The sequence below is a fragment of the Patiria miniata genome, unplaced genomic scaffold (genome assembly GCF_015706575.1).
Source record: "Patiria miniata isolate m_02_andy unplaced genomic scaffold, ASM1570657v1 HiC_scaffold_14, whole genome shotgun sequence".
In the NCBI taxonomy this organism is placed as follows: Eukaryota; Metazoa; Echinodermata; class Asteroidea; order Valvatida; family Asterinidae; genus Patiria; species Patiria miniata.
Window position 1 is genome coordinate 2,346,054 of NW_024037052.1, and position 25,055 is coordinate 2,371,108.

The 25,055-nt window shown below is 39.8% G+C and overlaps 1 protein-coding gene across 1 annotated transcript in view; it reads left to right on the forward strand.

Annotated features, from left to right (window-relative positions):
- The window catches only part of LOC119721873 (laminin subunit beta-1-like), a 51,970-nt gene extending 30,468 nt beyond the window's left edge, over window positions 1-21,502 (forward strand). The window contains exons 14-29 of the mRNA XM_038191807.1: window positions 1,108-1,251; window positions 2,033-2,264; window positions 3,020-3,183; window positions 4,699-4,923; window positions 6,058-6,278; window positions 7,350-7,446; window positions 9,047-9,235; window positions 10,538-10,718; window positions 11,344-11,528; window positions 12,136-12,371; window positions 13,491-13,670; window positions 14,562-14,793; window positions 15,391-15,653; window positions 16,565-16,741; window positions 18,632-18,788; window positions 19,862-21,502. Of these exons, the coding sequence (XP_038047735.1) occupies window positions 1,108-1,251; window positions 2,033-2,264; window positions 3,020-3,183; window positions 4,699-4,923; window positions 6,058-6,278; window positions 7,350-7,446; window positions 9,047-9,235; window positions 10,538-10,718; window positions 11,344-11,528; window positions 12,136-12,371; window positions 13,491-13,670; window positions 14,562-14,793; window positions 15,391-15,653; window positions 16,565-16,741; window positions 18,632-18,788; window positions 19,862-20,004 (3,026 nt within the window). The 3' untranslated portion in view covers window positions 20,005-21,502. The remainder of the gene's footprint in view (window positions 1-1,107; window positions 1,252-2,032; window positions 2,265-3,019; window positions 3,184-4,698; window positions 4,924-6,057; window positions 6,279-7,349; window positions 7,447-9,046; window positions 9,236-10,537; window positions 10,719-11,343; window positions 11,529-12,135; window positions 12,372-13,490; window positions 13,671-14,561; window positions 14,794-15,390; window positions 15,654-16,564; window positions 16,742-18,631; window positions 18,789-19,861) is intronic.
- Window positions 21,503-25,055: the final 3,553 nt, after the last annotated feature.

Below are 25,055 nucleotides of genomic sequence, written 5' to 3' on the forward strand. Positions count from 1 at the left end.
AGCTACTCTACAGCTCTTATTATGGAGTGGGATTGATGTTAGTGCCTTTGTTCAAAGCACTGTACCACACGGGGATATTATGTTTACCTATTGGGATAGCGTATTGTATGATTACAGTAACCACATGAGTTAATGTATAGACCTCTCTTTGTTTACAAACATTGAGCACCATTTCGTATGACCAATTTATGCAACTGTTGGCAAAAAAGTACAGTTGTGATGTAGCAAAAGGTCTGTATCCAGGACTGATTAGAAGAAAGCTACACAATTTAAAATGAAATCATATACACGGGACACAAGACCTTATATAAGGCCCTGTCACACTGTTGCGAATAGAGCTAACGTGTGCCTGACGTTTTTTGGAAATTTGGGTGTACGTTTGTGTAAGTTGTCATTCGTTCAAGACACGTTTGGCATAAGTTGTATTCGTTAGCGGTTCGTAGGGGTTCGCAGCGGTGCGCTGGGGTGTAGGAAAATTGTTTAACATGTTCAAAATTTTGAGCGGGCGACAACGTAGTGATCAATACGCTGAGCATTCGCTGTGTGAATGTTTCGCACGTTGGGTGTAGGTTGCTTCGTTGTCTGCTGTTCGGACATAATATGTCCAACCCAATGATCTTTGTCATATAGCCAATGCCCAATGTATACGTAAAGTTTGTCATCAACGAATGGCTAACGAATGTGACAACGGGGACTTGGAGAGCGTATTTATGGGTTAGCAGAGACACGTCATGTGACCGGCCGCAGCACGCTAGGCATACGTTGGCCATTCGTTGCGTACGTTCAGCATTCATTGGATGGAGGCTACGCATGTGTTGTCATTCGTTACTATGGACGCTAGTTATACGCTTTGCATTCGTTCCTCATTTGTTGGGCATTCGTCTTATACGTCAGGAGTTTGCTAAAAAAAAAGAAGATTTTTACCGAGAATTTGAGCATATCTGGACTTTGCCAAATTTCGAAAAAAATGTTCAGTACATTAGGCATAAGTTAGCTCTGTTCGCTACTGTGTGACAGGGGCTTTAGACAGGCATTGTATTCTGTAAGGATTACAAGTAAAGATCTCACAATAGTTTAGTGTTCTTTCAAACCCTCTTTCTTTTTCAGCTTGTGACTGTGATCCCATTGGCTCTAAGAGCTCAATCTGTGATGAGTTTGGTGGTCAGTGTGAATGCAAGGCCAATGTCATAGGTCGTCGCTGTGACCAATGCGCTCCAGGGACCTACGGCTTTGGACCCAATGGATGCTCAGGTGAGTACATGTATGTAGTGCATGGTGAGAACTCCACAAGGAATCACAATGTGTGTGTCCTCGAGCAAGCCACTCTACATCAATTAATTATTATTACCGAGGAGCAGATGGCTTTGTTTATTATATAATTTATCACAAACCATTGTCGACCAAGGAAGATTTTTTATCAAGTTCATAAAGACATTTCTCCATTAGAACAGTTATTTAATGCATCAAGCAAACAAAATAAAAAATTATTTCTGATGTTTTCAGTGTGTCATCAACTACGTTTTCTTGAATTTGATACCCTCTGTGATGCCATACCATCAATTGTTATATCATGTCTTGGATACTGTAATTTCATTGGTTTAAAACAGTCACTTTTCTAGTCTATTAAAATGACGGTTTACCTCATATACACCACATTGTATATACATGTATATTACCTCATATACATTGTGTTGCAACACTTCATATATTAAGCTACCTTGCACGCACACATGTATGTAGTGTGCATACATATGATGTGGTGATGTAATTTACTACTTTTGTAGTTCATGGCACGGTATAACAAAATGATGGTTGACTGCTGTGATTTTGGATTTGTCGTTCTTAACCCCCTTTGGGCGCATGTAGCACCCTTGGCTTAGTTCAAAATGCCATGTGCCACATCACAGCAGTCAACAATTATTAAATGTAGCATGTGAAACCAAAATGCTTTATAGCATCCAAATCTCTGGCACGGTGTAACAAGACTCCATGAACCATTTGAGAACAGTCCTTTTCCAACCCTCTCCCATAGCCTGTGAATGTGATGGGCGTGGCTCACTCGACAACTTCTGTGATCCCTTCAATGGCCAGTGTGCCTGCATACCTAACACTTACGGCCGAGCCTGTGATCAGTGTGCTCCTGGCTTCTGGAATTTCCCCAACTGCCTACGCTGTGAGTGTAACGGCCACGCCCCTACCTGCAACAGTCGTACAGGATCATGTGAAGATTGCCAGGATTCCACTGTCGGCCATTACTGCGAAAGGTAAAATCCTCCATTTCAAAAAAAAGATCAACTGCCATAGATATCTAGAAAACTTCTTCACATCTAACAGAGACTAACGCTCATGTTAACCATTCTGTTTTTTGATAACTAGAAACACATCTTACAAGCTTTGCACAGGGCTAGTGAATCATATTGCCAAAATTCAGTGTCAGTAACAAGCAGTTTGTTAAAGAGGTTGTGGAATGCTCGAAGACATTTCCGTCATTTTTGGGGTATATGTAGCCTAAGGTGTGATGAAATAAAAACGACTATTGTTTCTGTCATGAAATGAGTACAAAGGGTACTTTTGAGAGCTATTTTTCAGGTCCTGTTTCGACCCGAACGTGCAATTTGTGTAAAAGTCGTCGTTGCGGGTAGCAAACAAAACACAGTAAATCGTGACGTAATAAACAGGACTCGTTTATGCTACTCTGCTTCGGGAGTCCTGTTTATTACATCACGATTTACTGTGTTTTGTTTGCTGCCCGCAAGGACGACTTTTACACAAATTGCACGTTCGGGTCGAAACAGGCATGACAGGACTTGAAAAACAGCTCTCAAAAGTACCTTTCGTACTCATTTCATGACAGAAACAATAGTCGTTTTTATTTCATCACACCTTAGGCTACATATACCCGAAAAATGACGGAAATGTCTTCGAGCATTCCACAACCTCTTTAAAAGTGATATCTTGAATACTGTTCAAATGAGTTTGACTTCTTGATATATTTCGGTTTGTGTGATGTTGTGTGCAGGTGTGAAGATGGTTATTACGGTGATCCTACCCTGACCTCCAATCTGCCTTGTCAGCCCTGTATGTGCCCTGGAGGTGAAGGCAGTGGTCATCAGTTTGCTGATACCTGCTACATTGATCAGACCATTCAGACTGTGGTCTGTATCTGTGAGGAAGGATACACAGGTAGGTCTGAACCTTCTCAGTTACTTTACTGCCCCCAAACCGGTTCATTACTGTATCACCAAAAATGCACTTGTCTACATTACTGTACTTCCTAAGTTTATAACTCACTGTACTGCAAAAAAAAACCCTTCATATTAAAGCTGGAGTCCATCATTTGCAGCTATCCCAAAAAGTAACTGGCGTAATTATTGTTGAAAAACATACTGGTTGAAAGATAATAAGGGGACTAAACTCCCTGTGAAATTATTCTTTCTGGCAAGCTCTCATTTTGAAGAAATCAACGAAAGATCGTTTTGTTATTCGGCGCAGCGCGCGCAAGCATTGGCACGAGGCACAGGCGCGCGCGGTTGCTATAATTCGTCGGATCAGTGCGCGACATCGTGTAAAGCTGCAATTCAAAACAATTCAAAACATGATTTAGCAACTTTTGATTTGAAATTGAGATCCTAGAATGCTGTTTTTCTCGGAATATACAGCTGAAGCTGAGCTGAAACTTCATCAGGTTAGTTGTTCAGTATCCTTCATTAGATTTTGAACACTTTTGTTGCTTCAAACGAACAAAATGCACAAATTACAAATGATGGACTATGTCTTTCAACTGTTTAAAACCATGTAGACTGTTCCTTACTGTACATCCCTAAATCACCCAGCGTATTTAAAGCCACCTGGCCTAATACTCACTACACTGCCACAAACACCCAGCCTTATACTCACTGTGCTACCCTAAAACTGCCAAGCTTATGAGTGCACTGCCCAAATCCATCTGGCCTGTTTACTCACTGTATTGCCCTAAATGTCAGGTCGATTACTGTGTGGACAAAATTTCATATTTTTTTGCGGAGATGCTGATGGTTTAATAATTTAACTTTTAACGCATTTTTTCATACAGATTTATGTTTAAATTCACTTGAAGAGAAAAACATACAAAATTTTTTTCACTTCCTGTGTCACACGCCATTTTGTTATACATGTAGGTTTTCAAATGCAAACTGTTCATAGTTGAACCAAAGACTCTTAAATATAATCGAGTTGGGTAAGTGTTTTGTACAAAGGATTAATTTAAAGACATTAAAGATACAAAATAACATCAAAGGTATATGTATCAAAATTTCAAGTAATTGTCACTTTTTCCACATTCATGGACATTTACATGTGGTCTAACGGTGGTCTAACGGTGGTCTAATGGTAGAGCATAGGATTCATGATCGTGAGATTGTGGGTTTGAGCCCTGCTGTGACCATGCGTGTTGTGCCCTTGAGTAAGGCGCTTTACCTCAATTACTCCTCTCAACCCAGGTGTTAAATGGGTACCGGCATTATTCAATGCTGGGAAGGTAACAGACTCGCTGTGGAGGAGGTGTGGCGATCCCCCCACAGCAGCATTTCATTGACTCGAGTCTGGCCCAATCGCTTCGAAAGAGAGAAGAGCACTCCGTTCCTGTGAACACAGGTTTGCCCCCTTTACCTTTACCTTACATTCCACACAAAAGGTAAACATACTTTTGTTTCCCATCAGGCATACGTTGTGACCAGTGTGACAACAACTACTATGGTTACCCGTCAGTACCTGGGGGTAGTTGTAACTTGTGTAATTGCAATGGCAACACCAACCCACTCACACCGGGCAACTGTGATGCAACTACAGGCCAGTGCTTGCGTTGTCTGTATGATACGGCTGGATTCAATTGTGATGAATGCGCACCAAATTACTATGGCGATGCCTTACTGCGAACCTGCAGACGTAAGTCAACATTAATTAAACCATGATCAATCGTTTATTCCTAGTCTTGCAAGAGTACATTCTTAATAACAAAATGCTTTTTATTTTTCAGTTCAACTTAGTTTATTTTTTAATTTCAGGAAGACTTGTCAATTAATACAGAACATAAGTTTTTCAATAATGGAATATTTAAAAATTTTGATTGGTTTAAACAAAATGCCAGTCTATTAGAAAAACCAAGAACACAGAACTCCTAATACAATGATCATTTTACAACGTCATTCCAATTCTTGTAAATTATTAACTCTTTCAGTGCCCGCGACATTTCAAAAGTTTAAACCTGAAGTGCCCAACTTCGAGCTTTTTTTTTTATTATTCAAAATTCTATAAAAAAAAAGTAAATAAGTTGTAATCACCAAACTTATTGTATCTTGCTCTCTGGTTTATTCTTGTTACCTTCAAAAGTCAATATTAGTCATGCACCTAGTAATAAACCCTGAAACACTCTCCTGAACACAGGGGAATTCTGCACTTTTGTAGAATATACGTGTGTCGCGTCTGATACCCCTCCTCATACAAACTCTGTTCATTATCATAAATATTGTCATGATTGTCACTTTTAGCACCATCATTATCAATTGTATCGGTATCCCAATGTTCGTCTTCTGACTCACCATCCAGTTCTGAAATATCCATGGATTATTCTGCATCAGAAAAGTAATCCCTTTCCCTCTCCAAATCGGCGAAAAAATACACTGATTTTCTCTGGAGATAACACGCGAGTTCGGTTTATGGGCGCCGCCATTTTGTCAACAAGTCGAAACTCAGTGTGACGCCCTCAACAAGAACTCAAATATAAAAATAAATACAGGTCGTACATGCATGAAAATGGTACCATTAGAAAGAGCGAGAGCGCCCCCTTTTGATAACATGTTTACTCTACCTCGTACATGTACGAGGTTTGGCGATTTTAAGCACGAACATTACCTCGTACATGTACGAGGTTGGCGCTTTTGTACTTACAAATATACCTCGTACATGTACGAGTTTGGCACTGAAAGAGTTAAATGTTCCCAAAGATTAATTTGACCTTTTCTCAAAACTGAATTTAAATTTTTTTGTCACAAATAATGGAGCTGTTTTTGATTTTCCTAGCTTGTGACTGTAATTTCCTTGGTACTGATCTGAGTATCTGTGATCTGAACAACAACTGTGGCGTGTGTGACCGTGTGACTGGCAAGTGCCCATGCCTGCCTAACGTTGTTGGACAGACCTGTGACCAGTGTGCCCCAGACCATTGGAAGCTAGCTAGTGGTGCAGGGTGTGAGGCCTGTGATTGCTGTCAATATGGCTCCCTTTCTACACAGTGTAATGAGGTAAGAAACAAATAAAAGCCGCCACAACGTTTTACCGGTTTTACAGGCATGCAACTTTTTCTCGGATCAGCTGGTTTCCTCGTTTTTTTTACTTCTCATGAATGCCATTACAAATTGAAAAATACTGTACAAAGTTTTGTATGGTTTGGAATTTTCCTCGTTTTTTTCTAAATTCCCAGTTGCAAGCCTTTTTTTAAACCTTGAAATGACAGGATTGGTTTTCTTTGGTCCAAAAATTGTTTCTCGGTTTCCAGTGAGTATGTTGTGAACTGCATTCAGCCTAAGTCGGCAACACTGTATTCATGGATGACCATTGAATAGACTCTGTGCTGAATCTGTAGATATTCCTGTGACCGACTCACTGGAGCCATCACATGTCTGTATTGGATTATGCCTGCATAGTGTGTGAAACATGCGTGACAGTAGTTTCAACCAAAGTCCGAAACGTTTTTCCGTAAAAAGAATGTACATGAGCCTGAGCCCACAACACAAATTGTATTTCAGTGTCCTTCAGTAATAGGAATGTCTTGCACTTTGTATAGCTGAGGGTAAATTTGTGCACATACTGGCAGTTCATACTGTGGTAGAGTATCTTGCTCATGGACACCATGCCTTGCTTGGTTCAGAACCCCATTCTGTAGTCCTTGCTTGACAGGTGACATCACACATCCATTTTTAGACCACTGAAGTCCTTGCTAATGCTGTTGTAAAATACATGTGAATTCTTTGTGAAGTCATTTCACATTTTGCAGATCTTACACGGTGGTGAAAGTTGTTACAATTTTCCAGAATTCCTGAGATTTGACCAAAAAACTAATATCAAGTTAAAAGGTTTTTGTAAATCCCAAATCACAAAAACTGGTATTTTAAGCGGTACCTTTAGGCAAATAGACCCTCTGCCAATTATCTCATGGATTTTCATTTCCCCCCAATCTCACCCCTGCTTACAAGGTAGTAAACAGCACTTGTTTGCATGAACCAGAGCACAGTTGGCCAAATTATTAAATCTGTAATCCTGTAAAATATAAGAAACAATCGCTTCCATTTTTTTTTTGGTCTCTTTGTCTTCAGTTCACCGGCCAGTGCACATGCCAACCTGGCTTTGGTGGCCGTACCTGCTGTGAATGTGAAAGTCTCTTCTTTGGTGATCCGTTGGTTGGATGTGAACGTAAGTCAAACTCAGATGAATATTCTCTCAAGGGCTGTACTTAAGGCATTTGAAATTGGGGCTGATTTTCGGAACATCTAAACACACAACCTTTGTGAGCACAGATATATTGGACTTTTGAAAAGCAATCTGTTTGATTTGTACATCTGTTAGCTGGTTCCCAGCTGATTCTTGCCCAGCACGTTTATTAAATGAAGTACCAATCAGAAGATGTAGTTGCTTAGTAGCCCTACAGAATAAAGCTAAGCCCTTTGAAAGCAAAGAGCATTACTTTGTTTATGGGCTCTGTGTGTGAATTAAGAGGGTGACGTGTGGCCTATACTGAGGAGATAGTGTTCTTATTTCTTCAGTCACCAGAGTAGTGCTCTGCATTGACTTTTTTCCTTCTTCTTGTTACCTATGAGAAGGTACTTATACACAGACTTTGTAAATGCCTACCAATGGATGGGTGTAAGTTTATTTGTAACCTGACACGTGGAGTATTAGAACTGAGGAGCATGCATATACAGGGTGAGTAAAAAAAAATGAAACCCAAATGTCAGGACCATTGTGTTAGGGAAGTTCTGCATGTAGCACTTTCAAAATCTAGGATACGAAAGCCCATTTCACAAGCTTTCTTTTAGTACAAAAATCAGTCAAATCACTCATGTACTTTTCAAATTACGGAGTTTTAAACACAACCGCCGTTTTAAGGTTCTGTCCACGGATCACAAAAAGTTCAGTGTTCTTTCAGCAAAACGAAAACAAATCACATAAGGATGTGTGTGAATTGTTTTCGTTTTGCTGAAAGAACACACACTTTTTTGTGATCTGTGGACAGAACTTTAAAACGGTGGTTGTGTTTAAAACTCCTTAACTTGAAAAGTACATGAGCGATTTGAATGATACTCGTATTAAAAGAAAGTTTATGAATTGGGCTTTCATATCCTAGATTTTGAAAGTGCTACATGCAGAACTTCTCTAAAACAATGGTCCCAACATTTGGGTTTCGTTTTTTGGACTCGCCCTGTAAAGTGGATTCCCTTGATTGCCAAACAACCTTTAAAGGGCCCATGTAATATTTTTTAATGCAATCCTAGAAAGTGCACCTTTGTGTCTCATTAACCCTAGTTTCAATTTTCATTTTGCCATTTTCAAGGGTATTTTGGTGAAAAAAATTGTGATGTCATTTCAGGCAGAAACCTCAATGTTACAGCTATTTCAGCACCAAAAGTTGCCAGAATTTTGGATACTTTGCTGTTGCAGATTTTCTTTTCTTTGGTGATTCGTTGTTGTGTCCATACATGGCAGTAAGCCAATGAGCAAACTTTTCTCACAGATGTTTTCAATGAGCAAATTTTTGGGTTCACAGTTTTAACAGAAAACGCATAAATTGAACAATGTCTTCCTGAAATGACATCACAGCAACAGCGCCAACAGTTGTCCAGAAAAGCATGGCGAATTTTAAATGTCTAAAGAAGTGCACTTTGCAATAAAGTAACCAGAAAGGGATGTCAAAGATTTTGCACACATTTAAGAAGAGTAGAAACTTGCTCAAAATATTTTCCTAAGAACACTTCATTGCATGGATCCTTAAACGTTTGACCTTTTGATTACACAGGATGTCAGTGTGACGCTCAAGGGTCAGAAAGCCTCCAGTGTAACGGTGATGGATCCTGTGTGTGTCGGCCAGGGGTGACTGGCAAGTACTGTGATAGATGCGCTCATGGTACCACAGGCGAGGTGCCTAACTGTGAACCCTGTGGAGAATGCTTTGATGACTGGGATGAAATTATCAATGCTCTCAGAGGTAAAACACAAACTATCCTTGGAAAGAAATCATTAAGGATAAATGGATTTTTTTTTTTGACCAACCGTTTTTTCCCCCTTAACCCTTTCCTTACCATGGGCGACTTTTGTCGACAAGAAGTAGCCCCCTGCTGGTTCCCATGGGCGACTTTAGTCGACCAGGAAACCACACACAAAACACCCTCAACACAGATATATTTACTACTTTTCAGAAAGGCGGCATGTTGATATGTTTGGCCGCCCATACATCAACTATATACCAGCTGAAAGAGTGTTTTCGGATCTTTCTATTGGTGTGGTTTATTCATAGTGTTACCATACAAAAAAATGAGAAAAGTGCTTCAGAAGTATCCACGCACAATTTGAGGTATGGAGTGCCATTTGGTCATGTGGTGAAATGGCTTGCAGTTTGATAATTGGGACCAGATGAACAAAAAGGCATAACTTTCTTATATTTGCACGTATGGACTTCATTTTTACATCACATAAAAGAGTAAGGTTCAAGGAACAAACTTTACACACAACATTTATGATTTTAATCACTCCTTGGCAATGAAAATCTGCGTTGAAAAAAGTGAGTTTTTGACTCGTGCTCATTTTGTTCACGCTCTAGTGATTTCCGCATGACTGAGCAAACAATTTGGTCCTTGGGAGAGCTTTGTCAATAAACAATGTGGGCATGAAAGGGTTAAATGTTGCACTAATTTCACTTGATATGACTACAAAAGTGTATCCATAATCCAACAGCAGTTAATATTGGGTACCGCTGTCTATAACTTCAGGTTACCAGAGTGTTTATGCCCTGATGTAGGTCAAATATTTTGCAAAGTAATGGTATGCCTCCAGAAAGCCACTTCTTTTTATCAGTTAGTGTTGGTTTGTTTGTTTGTTTGAAGTTTATTCATTAGTCTTTGTTAAATTCTTTCCACTTCAACAAATTCTCAGGATTACTGATCCTGAGGCCAAACAGGTATGTTCCTGAAAAAGAATGAAGAAAAAAGCTCCTTTGAGGGTTATTGACGAATTGTCAAAAAATTGGATGCAAGTAATTGTACATGGATTTGCAGAATCAAAGGTATAGATAGAAATCAGAAAATGATAGTTGCAAAGTTTGGGAACAATATTCCTGAACTTGGTTGCCTGTCTAGGCAGAATTGTAGTTGAATATTGAAAAACTAAGGTATTTTTGGTACAAAAGCTGCTGTAGATGTAAGTTTATTTTTGCGGAGTTGCAAAGAATCTAACTTTGACATTTTACATGTGTTTGTTGTTCATGAAGTTGAAATAATTATGATGTTTACAGTGCAAACTGAGGAACTGCTGGAGCGAGCTCGTAATATCAAATCAACAGGAGCCACAGCTGCCTATGATGATGAGTTCAATCGTCTGGAGGGTAAACTACAGCAGGTGGAGTCACTGCTGACTGACCCTAGCGTGTCTGAAGATGACGTGGACGCGCTGCATAATGACCTGGATCAAGTCAGGTAGGTTGAGCAAGAATTGTCCAAGATTGCTACTTGTTGACTAGTCTGTGATATCTGATCAGATTCGCTGATTAATTCTGCAAGACAATCACCTCCTGACCTCTATATTTTGACCAATCAGCAGGCACTTTCTATATCGGGTCTTCGGTCATTCACCCGTTGTTGCATCATAGACATCACCTAGACACGACAATAATATGCTGTAAATTGAAAGGCTGCTGTCACGCACTCTTTATTATGTTACTTGATACGTGTACGCCGCCCTAAGCTTGTCTAGTTTTTATAGATCTATGTCGTTGTTGTCTTGACGTTGTTGTATTGACCAATCAAAAGTTTAGTCCAGATTTCAGAATGAAATGACGTCACGGTTTAGTAAAGTTGACTCCGATTGGCTGGCGCGCAGGGTCGCATAAATTTGCATGCTAAGATATATATCAGACCGGAGACTGGGCTTCGTGGACAACAGGTGATACTCAGACTACTTGATGGCCTCCTGATGGGAGTTTGTGGGTTCGAGTCCCACTCCAATAAGCTTGTAAATTTTTGAGGACTCACAGCCAGCACTGAGTATGTAGTGCTAATTAAAGGACACAACCCAATTTATTGAGTATATTTATATGTCCAGGGCCGATCTGGATGACCTTGCACGGAAGCTGGACACTGTGAACAAAGATCTCGGACAAACAGGAGTCGAAAACTTCCGAGCTAACCGTGAGCTAGATGCCTTGGAAGCTGAGGTGTTAGATCTGAAACTAGATGCTGAAGATCTCAAGGATGAGATTGTCATCATAGAATCCTCCAACGTGGAAGGTGAGTGGGCGAAACAATTGAGATAAATGGAGTCTTGCAGAGACAGAATGTGAAAAGAATTTACAAGAGTGTCATGTAGTGTCAGTGCAAACTTCCACTTATTAGTGACCTCACTGTGTCAACCTCTGGATGGAAGGAATCTGGATGTTTTTAATATCTTTTTCGCAATAGCACTCAGCAGAAAGGATAAAAATAGAAGCAAGTACCCGGATCTCAGACACGCATGCTGTACAAACTTCTTGTGTGAAGATTACGCGCACGCTTGCAACACCAATTCTATGTGGATGTATGCGGCCAGATGTGCATGCACGTGCGCGCGTGATTGTTTGAAAGTTTGTCTAGCATCTGAGGTATGCGCAAGTACAGCGCAGAGGAAAATTGACGTCATTAGTGTGGAGTGCTATTTATTCTGACAATTTGTATTGTATTCAAATGAAAATGAACACCGAACCTTGAGTACCTTCAAACATTAATCCCAGAATCATATGTTCATAGCTGAACAAAAATAGTTATGACCTTGTGGGATCCGACAAATAATCAAAAGTAAAATAATGGAAATATTAGATCAAACCAAATGATGATTTCAAACTTGTTACTGTAACTGCAGGGGCCTTCAAGAGTATCTTAGAAAGCCGCAATAAGTCCCAAGCTGCCCAGGCAAAAGTCAACGCAGCTGACGGAGTGGTCTCTGAATCCAGCGTCATCAGGGATGAGGTGGAGAGAATCATGCAAGAGAGGGAGAGAGAACTGGCCCAGAAACAACAGGAATATCAAGACAGGCTGCGAGGAGTTGATAATCAACTGACTGGATTGGAGGCTAGGCTGGGAGAACTGAATGAACAGGTAAGGAGAATTTGAAGTTGAATGGGCAGTGGGATTTGAATGGACAGCTAGGGAGAATTAATTCAGAAGTTAGTAAACTGAAATTCAGGAATGGATTTGGAGGTAGATGACGAGGCTAGGGGAACTGAATGGGAAAGTAAGCTGAATTTAAATGATCAGTTATTGAGGATTTAGTCAATCAGGTTGAGGAATATGGCTGTGTTCAAATTACTTGGCTACAGCATGTAATTACACATATGCCTATGTGAAGCAGCTGAAGTCACTTCTCACAAACTTGTGTTATATAACCGACATACAGATCCTTGTCATTTGATTGGTGGAACTCGCATCACGTGACATTCGTTTTTGCTCCCATTCACGCCGCGGCTCAAAAAGTACTATCCACCCATGGGGAATGGGAAATACTATTGAACAGTTAGGATCATTCTTGTTCCATGACTCGGTATTTGTGTGCAAATGCATGCTGGTGTGCGCGTTCAGCGTTGCGCGTAGTGCGTATTGTTCCAAAGAGCCAGCACTACAGCGTTGGGTTCAAACATTTTCGTAAAGGGGTGGTTGGAAGAGAGAAATACATTTTCCTCTAGTTTTTATTGAAATAAAAGTTCAAATATATCAAATGACAAGGATCTATATGTCAGTTATATAAAACAAATATTGAGTAGCTTTAAATTGTGAAATGGGAGGAATATTATCGCAAGGTAAAATCTGGACTTTTCCATTTCACGAGGCGAAGCCGAGTGAACTGGAAAAATTCCACGCTGAGCCACTCAATATTTGTACACTAGCAATCGCCAAAATATTCAGGATGCAGCCCGTACTCAACTGGCGGAACAAGTTTGGTTTGAAGGCATTTTAATTTAAAGATGATCTTCAGTTTTCCTAACTATCTCCTCTAAAAACTAAAATAATCTTGATTCTCAACTAAAGTTGTGATTGAATGGCGTAATGGTGGTTGCTGTGTTTAAAAATTGTCTCATCATCGTTCTCATTTTTTTGAACAGGAATATTGCATCATAAGCTTTCATGCAATGACTTTTTGCGTACAGCTTATGTTCTGATGTTTTGCTTACAGAATCAGAAACGGATATTTGTAATGGTTTTGTGCTTGTTCTGTTGTAGGTGTGTGGTGGACGTGGTGACACCTGCAGTGGGGGATGCGGTGGGGCTGGTTGCGACTTCTGTGGAGGTCTGGGCTGTGAGGGCTCTATCTCAATGTCTGAGGTGGCCTTGGACCGAGCGACTCAGGCTAACGACAAATTCCAGAAGAAGAAAGAGCAGGCAGATGGCACTCTAGCAGAGGTGAGTAGAATGGCTGAATCAATGGATAGCTCTCGTAGGATGCCTTCTTTCTAGGAAAATTACAGCTGCGTGTTCAACGCCATCAGGTGTGTGTGCACACAGTGTGCAAAATGTTCTAAACACGCTCGTGTGTTACTTAAAATTCCTTAAAAATAAGGCGCAGCCTACGTGCGTCACGAAAATTTGACGCGTAAATGCCGATGCACGTGGCAATCTGTAAGAAGTGAGAGAGACTTGTATGAGAGACCTATTTGAGAGAGACCCATATGACTGACCTGTGGGCTCTGTGCATGAGAGTTTTTTAATAGTTGGTGCAGTGCATGGTGCATTGTTAATTTCAACATTTATTCCAGTTGTGCACAAAACCTGTAATGTCTTACAAGGGCAGTGCCTGTAAGAATCTCATGTAATTCCTTGTAAACCCTGAAGGAGTGCTTGTGGACAGAGTCCACTGGTTAGAGACAATCGGAATGACGCAAGATGCTGCACACAAAGTCAGTGTTTAACTCTTATAAAAAGTTTTTGGATAACTTGAAATTATGCAAGATTGTTAACTGCTGTCGAGATCTCACTTGGCCAGTTTTGTCATTCTGGCCTTCAGAATTTTAAGTTTTATCTCAGATCAAGCTACGTAAGTTTTGTGTTTATAAAATGTTATAATAACCAAGGAAATTGGCGAAAGTGAATCACAATATTAGCATAATTATGAAAGATAATTCTAGATTTTTATGTTGTAAATTTTATGTCATAATTTTATTTGTGAAGCTCCAAAAACAGCCATAGGCTATGAATTTTAACGTTTCATTGTTATAAATTATTGAATTTTGGAAAAAAATAAATGCAAGATAGTGTCATTTGTTTGACAAATTTGTCCGTGTTATTTGATTGTAGATGGGCGGTGTGCAGCAGGAGGCCATGGAAGCCTTAGACCTAGCCAAGATGGCCTACGATGCAGCGGCTATGGCTAGAGATGATGCCCAAGGTGCACAAACCAACCTGACTGGCTTACTGCAAGCCATCAATGATTTCATCGATAAGAAGCGAGTGACTCCGGCTGAGATCCAGCAAGTGGCCAGGATGGCTCTGGATACACAGATCTCATCCACTCCCGAGGAAATACAGGGTCAGCAAGTATTTGTTTGTTATATGTCCAGATGAAATTATCAATAAAATGATGAATAAAACAAAATATCTTAACAAATGCAGGCAATTCAATATTGGCTATTTCCGCCGTATTTCCAGGCAAAAACAAATTACTGACATAAATGCAGGCAAAAAAGGAAGCTATTTTATTCTCCCTCTCCCACCAAAAAGGATGTATACGGTTAGATGGTCACAGTTATAACAATAGTAAAGTAAGGATTGAGTCATGGAACTTGCTGTTCAATCTGATCTGTATAATAAATGCCTTGCTAAATATTTTCACGTTTTTAAAAAATTTGTTGTCATTGTTTAGCTTTCCACAGCTATTCAAGAAATATTTTAGGATCCACCTTTTGTTATTGTCATAAGTGTCTATGTTGAAGACGGAAATAGGAACACTTTCCATAATAGGTGGCATTTTTTTCATATCAGCTGGAATGATCTCGCGTGACAAATGCTTTGTAGTCCAACATCTACAAAAGTATTCTCCAACGTTGATTTTAGGCAGGAAAATGAACCTGGATTTACAAAAGGATTCAATGTTAAGCAATTGAATCCCTTCGCATGGACTTTGCAGATCTTGCCAAGCAGATTGAGGACACAGTAGCCACCCTTGAGAACATTGACCAGATCCTGAATGACACAGCGGAGGATCTGGACATGGTGAGACGCCTCAAGGAGAGAGCAGATAAGGCCAGGGAGGTTGCGGATGACGTCTTGGCATCGGCTGAGAGTGTAGTGGCTGCACTAGACGAGGCTGCCCAAGCTCAGGACACAGCCAGCGAGGCTATCGATCAAGCCACAGGCAACATCAATGATGCCAATGACAACATTTTACAGGTTGGTTCAAAGTCTATATTCCTGACTGATTGAGGCTGCAGTGTAACGATACAGTTGTTATGCATGGTAGCAATCTTAATATCAGAGTCTTATACAGCGCACGTATCTACCAACTATTAGGTACTCAAGGCGCTGGAGATATGTCTATTATTAAACATGTTAAAGAAAGGTAAATAAAGTTTATGAGAAATATGAGACCCATTATGTAGCGCCTTATAACATGTGTAAGGGTTTACAAGGTGCTGCGGCGCATATTGCAGCCACTGCCAGAAACACCGGGGCAAACCCCTTCTCTTAGCGATAAGTGTTACTGGGTTCTTTAACGTGCATATACACAGCACACGGGACCTACGGCTTTACGTCCCATCCGAAGGACGAAGCAATAATGGTAAAGTGCCTTGCTCAAGAGCACAAGCACCATGTTCCCACAGTCAGGATTCGAACCCATGTACCACGGCACACGAGTCGAACACCGTAACCATTGAACCACAGCACCCCACTAAAGGATAGCCCTTTCCCCCGATTATTTTAAATAAGGGACAAATAATGACCAAAATGAGTATTCATGTTGATTGAAAGCACTGCATTTTAAGCTAGTTGCAGTGTGTGACCCGTTATCTTTAGGTGGAATCAAAAACTATTGACAATTATAGTGATTTTCTTTGTCCATATTATATTTTAAAAGCTGGCACATGACACATTTCCCCATTACAATGTAGCTATAAGGGCTTGCCACTAACTTAGTGAAATTGGGTCACAGGTTTATTGGATTGCAAAGTTACTATGGGCATTTGTGAGAAGTACCAACTGGGCTTGAAGTCACATGTGCATCTTATAAAATAAACTTGTTTATTGTCACTGCATTCGTTTCTATTTGTTGACTGCATTTGGGGTTTTTTTTTTTATTGCAGATTGAGTCGGAGGCTACTGCTGCCATTGATAAGGCTGATGTGCTGGAAGAGAAACTGACCCAGATGGAGGAACAACTGAGGAGAGTCCAAGGCAAATTCACAGATAATGAAGAGAAAATCAGGGAAGCCTCCGAGTTTGCTAATAATGCTGATGCTGATGCTGATCAAGCTGTGCAGGTCAGTGGAGAGAAGGGGGTCACAGCTGGGGTTATAGAAAGGGGTCACAGCTTGGGGTACAGAACTGGGTCACAGCTGGGATTACATAAAGGGGTCACAGCTGGGGTTAAAGAATCAGGTAACAACTTGGGGTACAGAAGGTGGTCACAGCTTGGGTTACAGAATGGGGTTACAAAAGGGGGTCACAGCTTGGGGTTACAGCTGGGGGTACAGAACTGGGTCACATCTGGGATTACATAAGGGGGTCACAGCTGGGGTTAAAGAATCGGGTAACAACTTGGGGTACAGAAGGTGGTCACAGCTTGGGTTACAGAATGGGGTTACAAAAGGGGGCCACAGCTTGGGGTTACAGCTGGGGTACAGAACTGGGTCACATCTGGGATTACATAAGGGGTCACAGCTGGGGTTAAAGAATCAGGTAACAACTTGGGGTACAGAAGGGGGTTCCAGTTGGGTTACAGAAGGGAGCCACAGCTGGGCTTACAGAATTGTGTAACAACTTGGGGTACACAAGGAGGTCAGGTGCAAAAAAAGGGTTATCTGATGGGGTTACGCATATGGGTTATTAAGGAGTGTACAAGGGGATGAAATGAGGTACATGTGAGGTAAACTTGAGGTAAACAAGGGATCGGTTTGGCTATAAAACAGGCTTAAAAGGTATCTGATGTAGTTGGGAATAGGGATAAGGGGCCATTCAAATTGTCGATGTTTTTAAAAAAATTTATCGAAAATGTGGACGGGTGGGTCAAATTTATTTATTGAATTTTTTGTTAATCGAAATTCACTTTTTTCAATTAAAAAGATAGAAAATAGCTCTTTTGACTTGCCAATTCAACTCTCTGCGTTCCGACTGATTCGTAAACCCTTTGCCTGTACCGTACAGGTACAGTATGCATCCGGTACATGTACAATGGACCGTGTATTGTGTATACGTCCATCGGAGCACCTTATGCATGGGGACCAGTGAAGTTAGACTTATGGCATGCATGCGTACAATCAGTGCGCTGTACAAATGGAGCGGGATACCAGGTTCATTTTGCCTTAATACCCGCCACGAGTGTCGGTTACGAATCGCGACAACCTACTTGTGTTCAAGACTACTTAGGCAACCTGCCTGGATGCTCATGGTATATCTGCTTGCAATGGACATGGCAGCTCTCACATGTCTGGAAAGCGCGAGCTAAGAGTTTAATTATTTTTCTATCAAAAACGACGGAAATTTCTGAATAATCTTCATGAATAATGGGGTCATTACAACTTTTTACGCCTTTTTAGAGCGAGCTGATACTTATTATTACCGTTTATAATGGACTAGTTTTACGTGTGTTTCAAGGTTGATTCCCTATACGTACGGGAATGCCAGTGGGCCGTGTTGTTGCAAAGGTACTGACTACGGACTGAGGACTGCAGCTGCATTCCGCCGTCACTGAACTGGACATTCATTACGTTTCTTATTGAATGGAAAATCAATATTTTAAGATTGAAAATTGGGTGGGTGGGTGGGTGGGTCAAAACAATTTGGAACAAAAATCTAAATTTAAAAATATCAAAAATTTTGAATGACCCCTAAGTATGGGTGGAAAAGGGTAAAATTTGATATGAAAATGTGTGAGTGGGGATATGGGGGGGGGGTAAAGAGTAAAAATGTGTTTGGTACACTCTGGGTCATCTGAGCTTATAGAAAAGAGGTATGAAGTGGGAAAGGTGAGGGGTAGCTGAGGTACAAGATTGGATAAGTTGGTTTACTGAAGGGGATTAGCTTGAGTCTGCAAGGGACTCTGCCGGGATGGACAAGGGGTGTGCTTGAAATATATACGAAAATAAGTTTGTTTTATTAACATCAAAATGAAACTGAACTTGTTCTCATGTTCAATCCACTGCTGACGATAGAGTGTTGGTGAGCTGGAAACCAAATTCAACCAGACATCGGACCAAGTCATGACCAAATCCAAGGAGGCCAGCGATGCTAAGGCTAAAGCAGAGATGCTGAAGGATGAGGCCGTAGAATTCCAGGAGAGAGTCAGTAGTCAGCTGGAGGATCTCAACAGTAAGTCGTCACTAAGAATCTTGCCATTACTTTTTGCATAATCTGTTGATGGTGCTGTGTGGCTTAGAAATGGGACCCTCAATGTCTTGCATTCTGTTAAAACAGACACTTAACAGTGACAGTGTAATATTTGGAATTGTTATACCTCTGTCTTGAATACTGTATTTTCATTGGCCTAGAAAGATCCCGTGTTGTGTTTATAAAAAGTCATGGCACACTCCATATGGGATATCAAATACACAATATCCCACAGGGAGTGTGCTATGACTTTGTACGTACGGTATGTATGGTGTGAAACGCTTGTATCGTTGGTACCCATGCTATTTCCACCATGTTTTCACGCATGATTGGGAACAGCGAACTAGCCAGACGATCAGCTGAGCACGCGACATGCATGTGAGTTGCCGTTAGATTATCATGATTGTTGTGTTTACTGCCGTTTGTTTTCGTGATTTTTACATCAAAATCCAAAGAATCCAAGACAGAGGTATAACAAAACAATTGTTGACTGCTGTGATGTGGGATATGACGTTTTCAACACCCTCGGGGCGCATAGCTTCACCTCGGGTGCTATGCGCCCCTCGGGTTTTCAAAACGTCATATCCCCCATCACAGCAGTCAATAATTGATAAATGAACTATCCTTGGCAAACTATGCCCATTTGAAGTTTGTGAAGAAGGTGAAATAAAAAAACCTGCTTGGTAAGGTTTTGGTTATGCATTTCTCAAATTGTTACCTCTTCTCAAATCACATTCAGAGGCAAAATCACAATCTTAAACTTGTGCAGTACATATTTTAGTCTTATTTATTTTAAACAAAAAAGGGAACAAGCCTACATTTAAAAAAAAAATCGTATCTCTATTTCAAGCTTTACCAAGAATGGGCATTCATATGTCAATGATTCATGTCTGTTTTTTCAGGCGTGAGTTTTTGCAATGGCTCACAGTAAACATGGTAGAGCTATCTTGGATCACTTGTTCACAGTGCAGTGGTTTTCAGTGTGTGCCAGTTCCCCAGGTTGTTCAGATAGAAGTTAGGTCATTTTCAAAGATTTCATTTTGTTACTTCTGCAGGGATGCAAGGTGTCTTTGAGCTGAACCAGAACACGATGGTGGATCTATCAGCAGAGATTGAGGCCCTTAACATGAGGATGATGGGCTTACTACAACATATCCAAGAACGCTCGGAATATTACCGAACATGCAAGGGAACCTAGTCAAGGCAAACTGCCTTTCATGGTCTCGGTTCAGATTCTTCCCACCACTTGGTTTGCTTCTTTCACATAAACACAATTGAACATTAAACATCTGGTACTTGTTCCAGACACAAACAAACAAACAGCGAGAACAGTTACAGAGAGAGCTTTTTTTGTCACTGAGGCAATGATAAAACCCCATTGTAACCCTCTTGCTAGTAGGCAGGGCTGGTGGGCAGATCGTCACTTTGGCCCTTTTTGAATTCAAAACTTTCAATTTATCACCTTTACATTAGCGCTCTTTTGAGTCAAAGAATCTGAAACGAAGAATAGTCATAAATTTAATGAACTGTTGCTTTTTAATGTCTTCCATTGGGAGTCTTCCATTAAAAATTGCTTGTTCACCTCAGTAACAAACCGCATGCGAATTGGGTTTCAGCCGCGGTTCGTAAGAGAGGACATTTCAGGAAAGAAACTCTGCACTAACTCTTTCATTGCAGTACTGTTTGAAGGAAACTTGGCCATCTTCTTTAAGAGAGTGCACAAAGTCATGCACAAAAAAAGTAACTTACCCTGCTTTTTATTTATCTGCATGTTGATCGTGTTAGATCTAATTCATCAGATATCTCATTGCACAACCTTGCTAGTAACACTGCCATCTAGTGATCATTGTACTCTATATCTGCTGAACTACGCCGTTGTATATAAACAACTACCCAACAGTTCTAGCTCTGGCTGTTAATCACTCTTAAAGTGGTGTGAGTGGATAGTTTTCTATTTTCTGTACTCATTTTTATTGTATTTATGTAACCCGTTAGTTGTTTGATATTGTTACTATCGTGTAAAGACAACTGAAGCTGCCTTTGTTTTGTTTTTTTAACTATTGATATTATTACAATTACAATCCGTGACGTGCATGCAGTATGCCTGTTGTTTATTATCCCTTGGCTTTGTCTTCATGACGTTCAGATTTGGCCTTTGTGAAGAAAATATTCTTGGAGATCTGCTTGCATTTGAGAAATACAACCATTGCGATAGGTTCATTCATGTATGCCTCAATATGCCACTTATGATTCCTCGAAATTGTATCTGTTGGCATTGGCACTACAAAGACACACACAGGATAGACCAATAACTTGGATTGGCAGTCAGGAAAGATTTTTTTTTTTTTTTTTTACATATTCCATGTATTCTGGTGCAAATGTTTGGACAAAAAAAAATCCTGTGAATGTCACAGAGCAAAAACCAGACACCACAGATAGTAATACATGTGTGTGTTGACATAGACCAGGTCATAGAAGACAGGTATACTGCTGTAGGTAGCAAGATCAATCATGTTAGTCTTGTTTAATAGGCTGAAACCAATGGGCAGTATTTATAGTAGTTGTTATGCAGTATTTTTATAGTGAGGTGTAGATTACTATTTTGTATGTATGTGGGGAATTTTTTTTAACAAAGTTGTAATTAAACATTAATTGTTTTTTTAATGGACTTGCATGAGCAGTATAAATATTCTGAATACATGAGAAGTTGGTCTGGGAAAAATTCACATATTCCTTTGCTTTGTTATACTGTGGATCGTTTCTGACAAATAAGAAATCCCCCCTCCATAAATACAGGAGTATTTTTTTAACTGCAAAGTATATTCGAAATTGGTCAGGCTACTTTTGACTTTTGCTTAAATTTGTTTGGGTTACACATTAATTGTTCAAAATTCATTTCCTCTTATACTTAAAACCCTAATGGTGGAGTCCGGCTGTTTAGTGCACAGTTTAATAGCACAGGGTGTTGGAATTTGTAGGGATGAGGAAGGTTCCTAGTAAATCATCCTAGGGAGTTAGGGTTTTAAGTAAACGCTTTGCATGTTTAATGCTTGTATGTTTAACAATGAATTGTATGTATCCATTACACTTTGGTATATTCTAGGCAGAGTTGTAATGACTCGAGTCAATGACTCGACTCTAGTCCGACTCGAGTCACATTTTTTGGTGACTCGACTCGACTGGAGTCCCTAAGGGCAAATGACTCGACTCGACTCGAGTCACTGCGAGCAAATGACTCGACTCGACTCAAGTCCCTCATCAGAATGACTCGACTCGACTTGAGGAAGGCTAATAAGACTCTAGTCCCAAATATAAAAGCAAAACTTGGTGAAAAATATTTGCAGTGACTTACGCCGGTGCCGGTTTTTGTTCACGTCGCGTTAGAATGTTCGCGAATAATCTATACATGGTTTGATCAGTGTCCCCATTAGTTGAATGGCGATCAGCTGGCACCCCGTTTTTTATTTTCATTAAAAGTCAAATGTGGTGTCGCCAAATGAAGTAGCCGGAATGTAAAATTAAAAAGCCAAAAATGACTTTCTCTGTGTATTTATTGTATAGTGTTCAAATATTTGAGATTCGAATTGACTCGAGTTAAATACTTGACTCGACTCGACTACACACTGTGACTCGACTCGACTCGACTCGACCTTCTCCACCTAATGACTGGACTCGACTCGAGTCACTTCTTTAAAATGACTCGACTCGACTCGAGTCACAAAAATCAGTGACTCGTTACAACTCTGATTCTAGGTAGGTGGTCAGAAGCGAATTCAATCTCTGTGTTTTGTCATTATATATACATGTATTTGTTGTTTAACCCAAGCAAATTCAAACATTAGGGAGTGTGAATTTATCCCAGTGCTCAACGGTGAACAAGTCGTCCTATTCTAACCTTTGAATACAATTTACAATTAGTAAACTTATGTAATCAAATTATGTTGTTTTTGACAAGGTGCTCTAGTATCGTTTGCTTTCACTTTGGGATATGATTTGGTGCTATATAGCATTGTTTTCATTACTTTTGATTTGATTTTCCATTGTTTGATGATACTAATACGTATAGTTGATGTGTAGAGCCATAGGTGCTTTGGCCAATTAAAGTCAGCTGTGGAATGACTTCAACTGCAAGTTTTAAAAGGAGAGTTTGCCTTCCAAGTGAAGCGAGTTCTGTAATAGGTTGGATCCGTTTGAGTCAAGTCCAACAACTGCATGGTGCTAGGCATAGCATACTACTGGCATAGACATAAAAGTAGGCATGTTTGAAAAAGATTTACAGTAATACAAAAGCAGTCTAGTAGGTAAACATAATCTAGAAATCCCATCTATTTTATCTTATTGGTTTGTAATTCTCTGAAGTATCTCGCATTCAAATAAAAATTTACTGCATGGGGAAAATGTGTAAACTATTTCAACTCTTTTAATAAGGTTCTAAATAACACAAACATTTGTGCCTTTAAAGTTTATATAGTGTGAAATCATGAATGATGTATTTTTTTATACTAATGTCATTACAAGAGCAAAATAATATGTGAAACACACCAAAAAATCCCATTCTCTGAAGTTTCATTGGGGAAATGACTGGTAACTTATATTAATTCCACTTTTTGGATTCAAGTTCCCGGTGCAAAGAATTCACCCAATGGGTCATAACCCCAGGGCAAAGGTCACATCTGGGTCATCTTTATATTGTGGACCTTATAGTTGTCAGATTACTCTTGGACCATTGGAACATAAAATGTGAGCTGCTTTGAGCTGTCAAGTTGTCATAGAAGAAGTTACAAATGTAAACGATTGATGCAGCATGGCCCTTTGATTTTGTTTTGATTATATCTTGGTTTTGCGTCTATTAATCCCTCTGGAAAAAAAATAATCACTGATGGTTACTAATAATTCATATTTTTAGTTAAAATGTCTAATTTCATTTACATCACCAAGTGTTTTGTTTTGTTTAGCTCTTTTGTAACTGAAAATTAGAAAATCTGACAACTTAATTAATACATATTTTTTTTCTGTTTGATAAGGTTTTGTTTGATTGGTACATAATTTTAGTTCTTCATTTAGTTGTTTGAACATATAGTTGCATGTCAGTATGAATTGCGTGCAAATTTAATAACAGTAAACTAATCCGTTTCATAGAAGGTCCATTTTAATTATTTCACAAAAATATTACATGAGTCTTATTCCCTCTTTAAGAAAGTATCAAGTTTGTTCAAAATTTAAAAGAACAAGATTTTGGAGGTTCTTGTAAATTTCTGAGAAAAGTATACAGCATGTTAGTGAAATCCCCAATTAAATGAACGTTTTTTTATGTTTGTAGTTCGAATCAGACTCAATAAAATTTCAGATGAGCCCCCAATTCTTTTCTTGTTTGTTTCCTTCGTGGTTTAGTTTCAGATTGTGTCTTTAAGGCGTTTACGAGATGACTTCACTTTTAATCCTGAAGATTTTTTTAAAAGAGAGCTTTATTTGCGCTGCAAATAGCGGTCATACTAAAAAGCGTCAACACAGCGTCAACACACTCCAAAGCGTCAACACAGCGTCAACACATCCAAAATGCATCAAAAGTGACAAAAGCAGTATGTAACCCATACATTATGGACAGAAACAAGATTTGGCTTAAAATTAATAGGTTAAACGTCTGTTAAGCGTCTGAAAATTGCGATTATCCGTTCAAGAATATTGGCTCTCCGTGCCGCTCCGAAATCGGCTGCCATGTTGCCTCGGTAGACCATACCATTATGCTAAAGGGTGATAACGTTGTACAATAAACCAACAGAGAGGGCGCGGCCGGCCAATACCAAAAGATGTCCATTTCAATAAAGTATAAAATGAAACATAAACACAACTCACAAATTAATGATCCACCACTCCGATCCTCAGTCCTTACAGATCTGGTATCCCTCTGTTGTTAATGTTTATGACACGATAATGTCATTACCTACACACCCCTACTTGAAATGGTGTAGTCCAAGCTTTGCGCGAAGTCAAGATGGCGGACAACGGCCGTGCAAGTGAAAGGTCATTTTTTTTCGCGTGAAAATACTATATTTGTTACCACGAAATGGAAACTCAATCCAATGGAAAATCTCTTTTATTCGATGCTTTACAATTATATACCATTTTTGTCAATTCAGAATGTGTTTTGGATGTGTTGACGGTGTGTTGACGCTTCTGTCATGTGTTGACGCTGTGTTGACGCTGTGTTGACGCTTTTTAGTGCAACCCGCAAAGAGCGACCTCAACGAC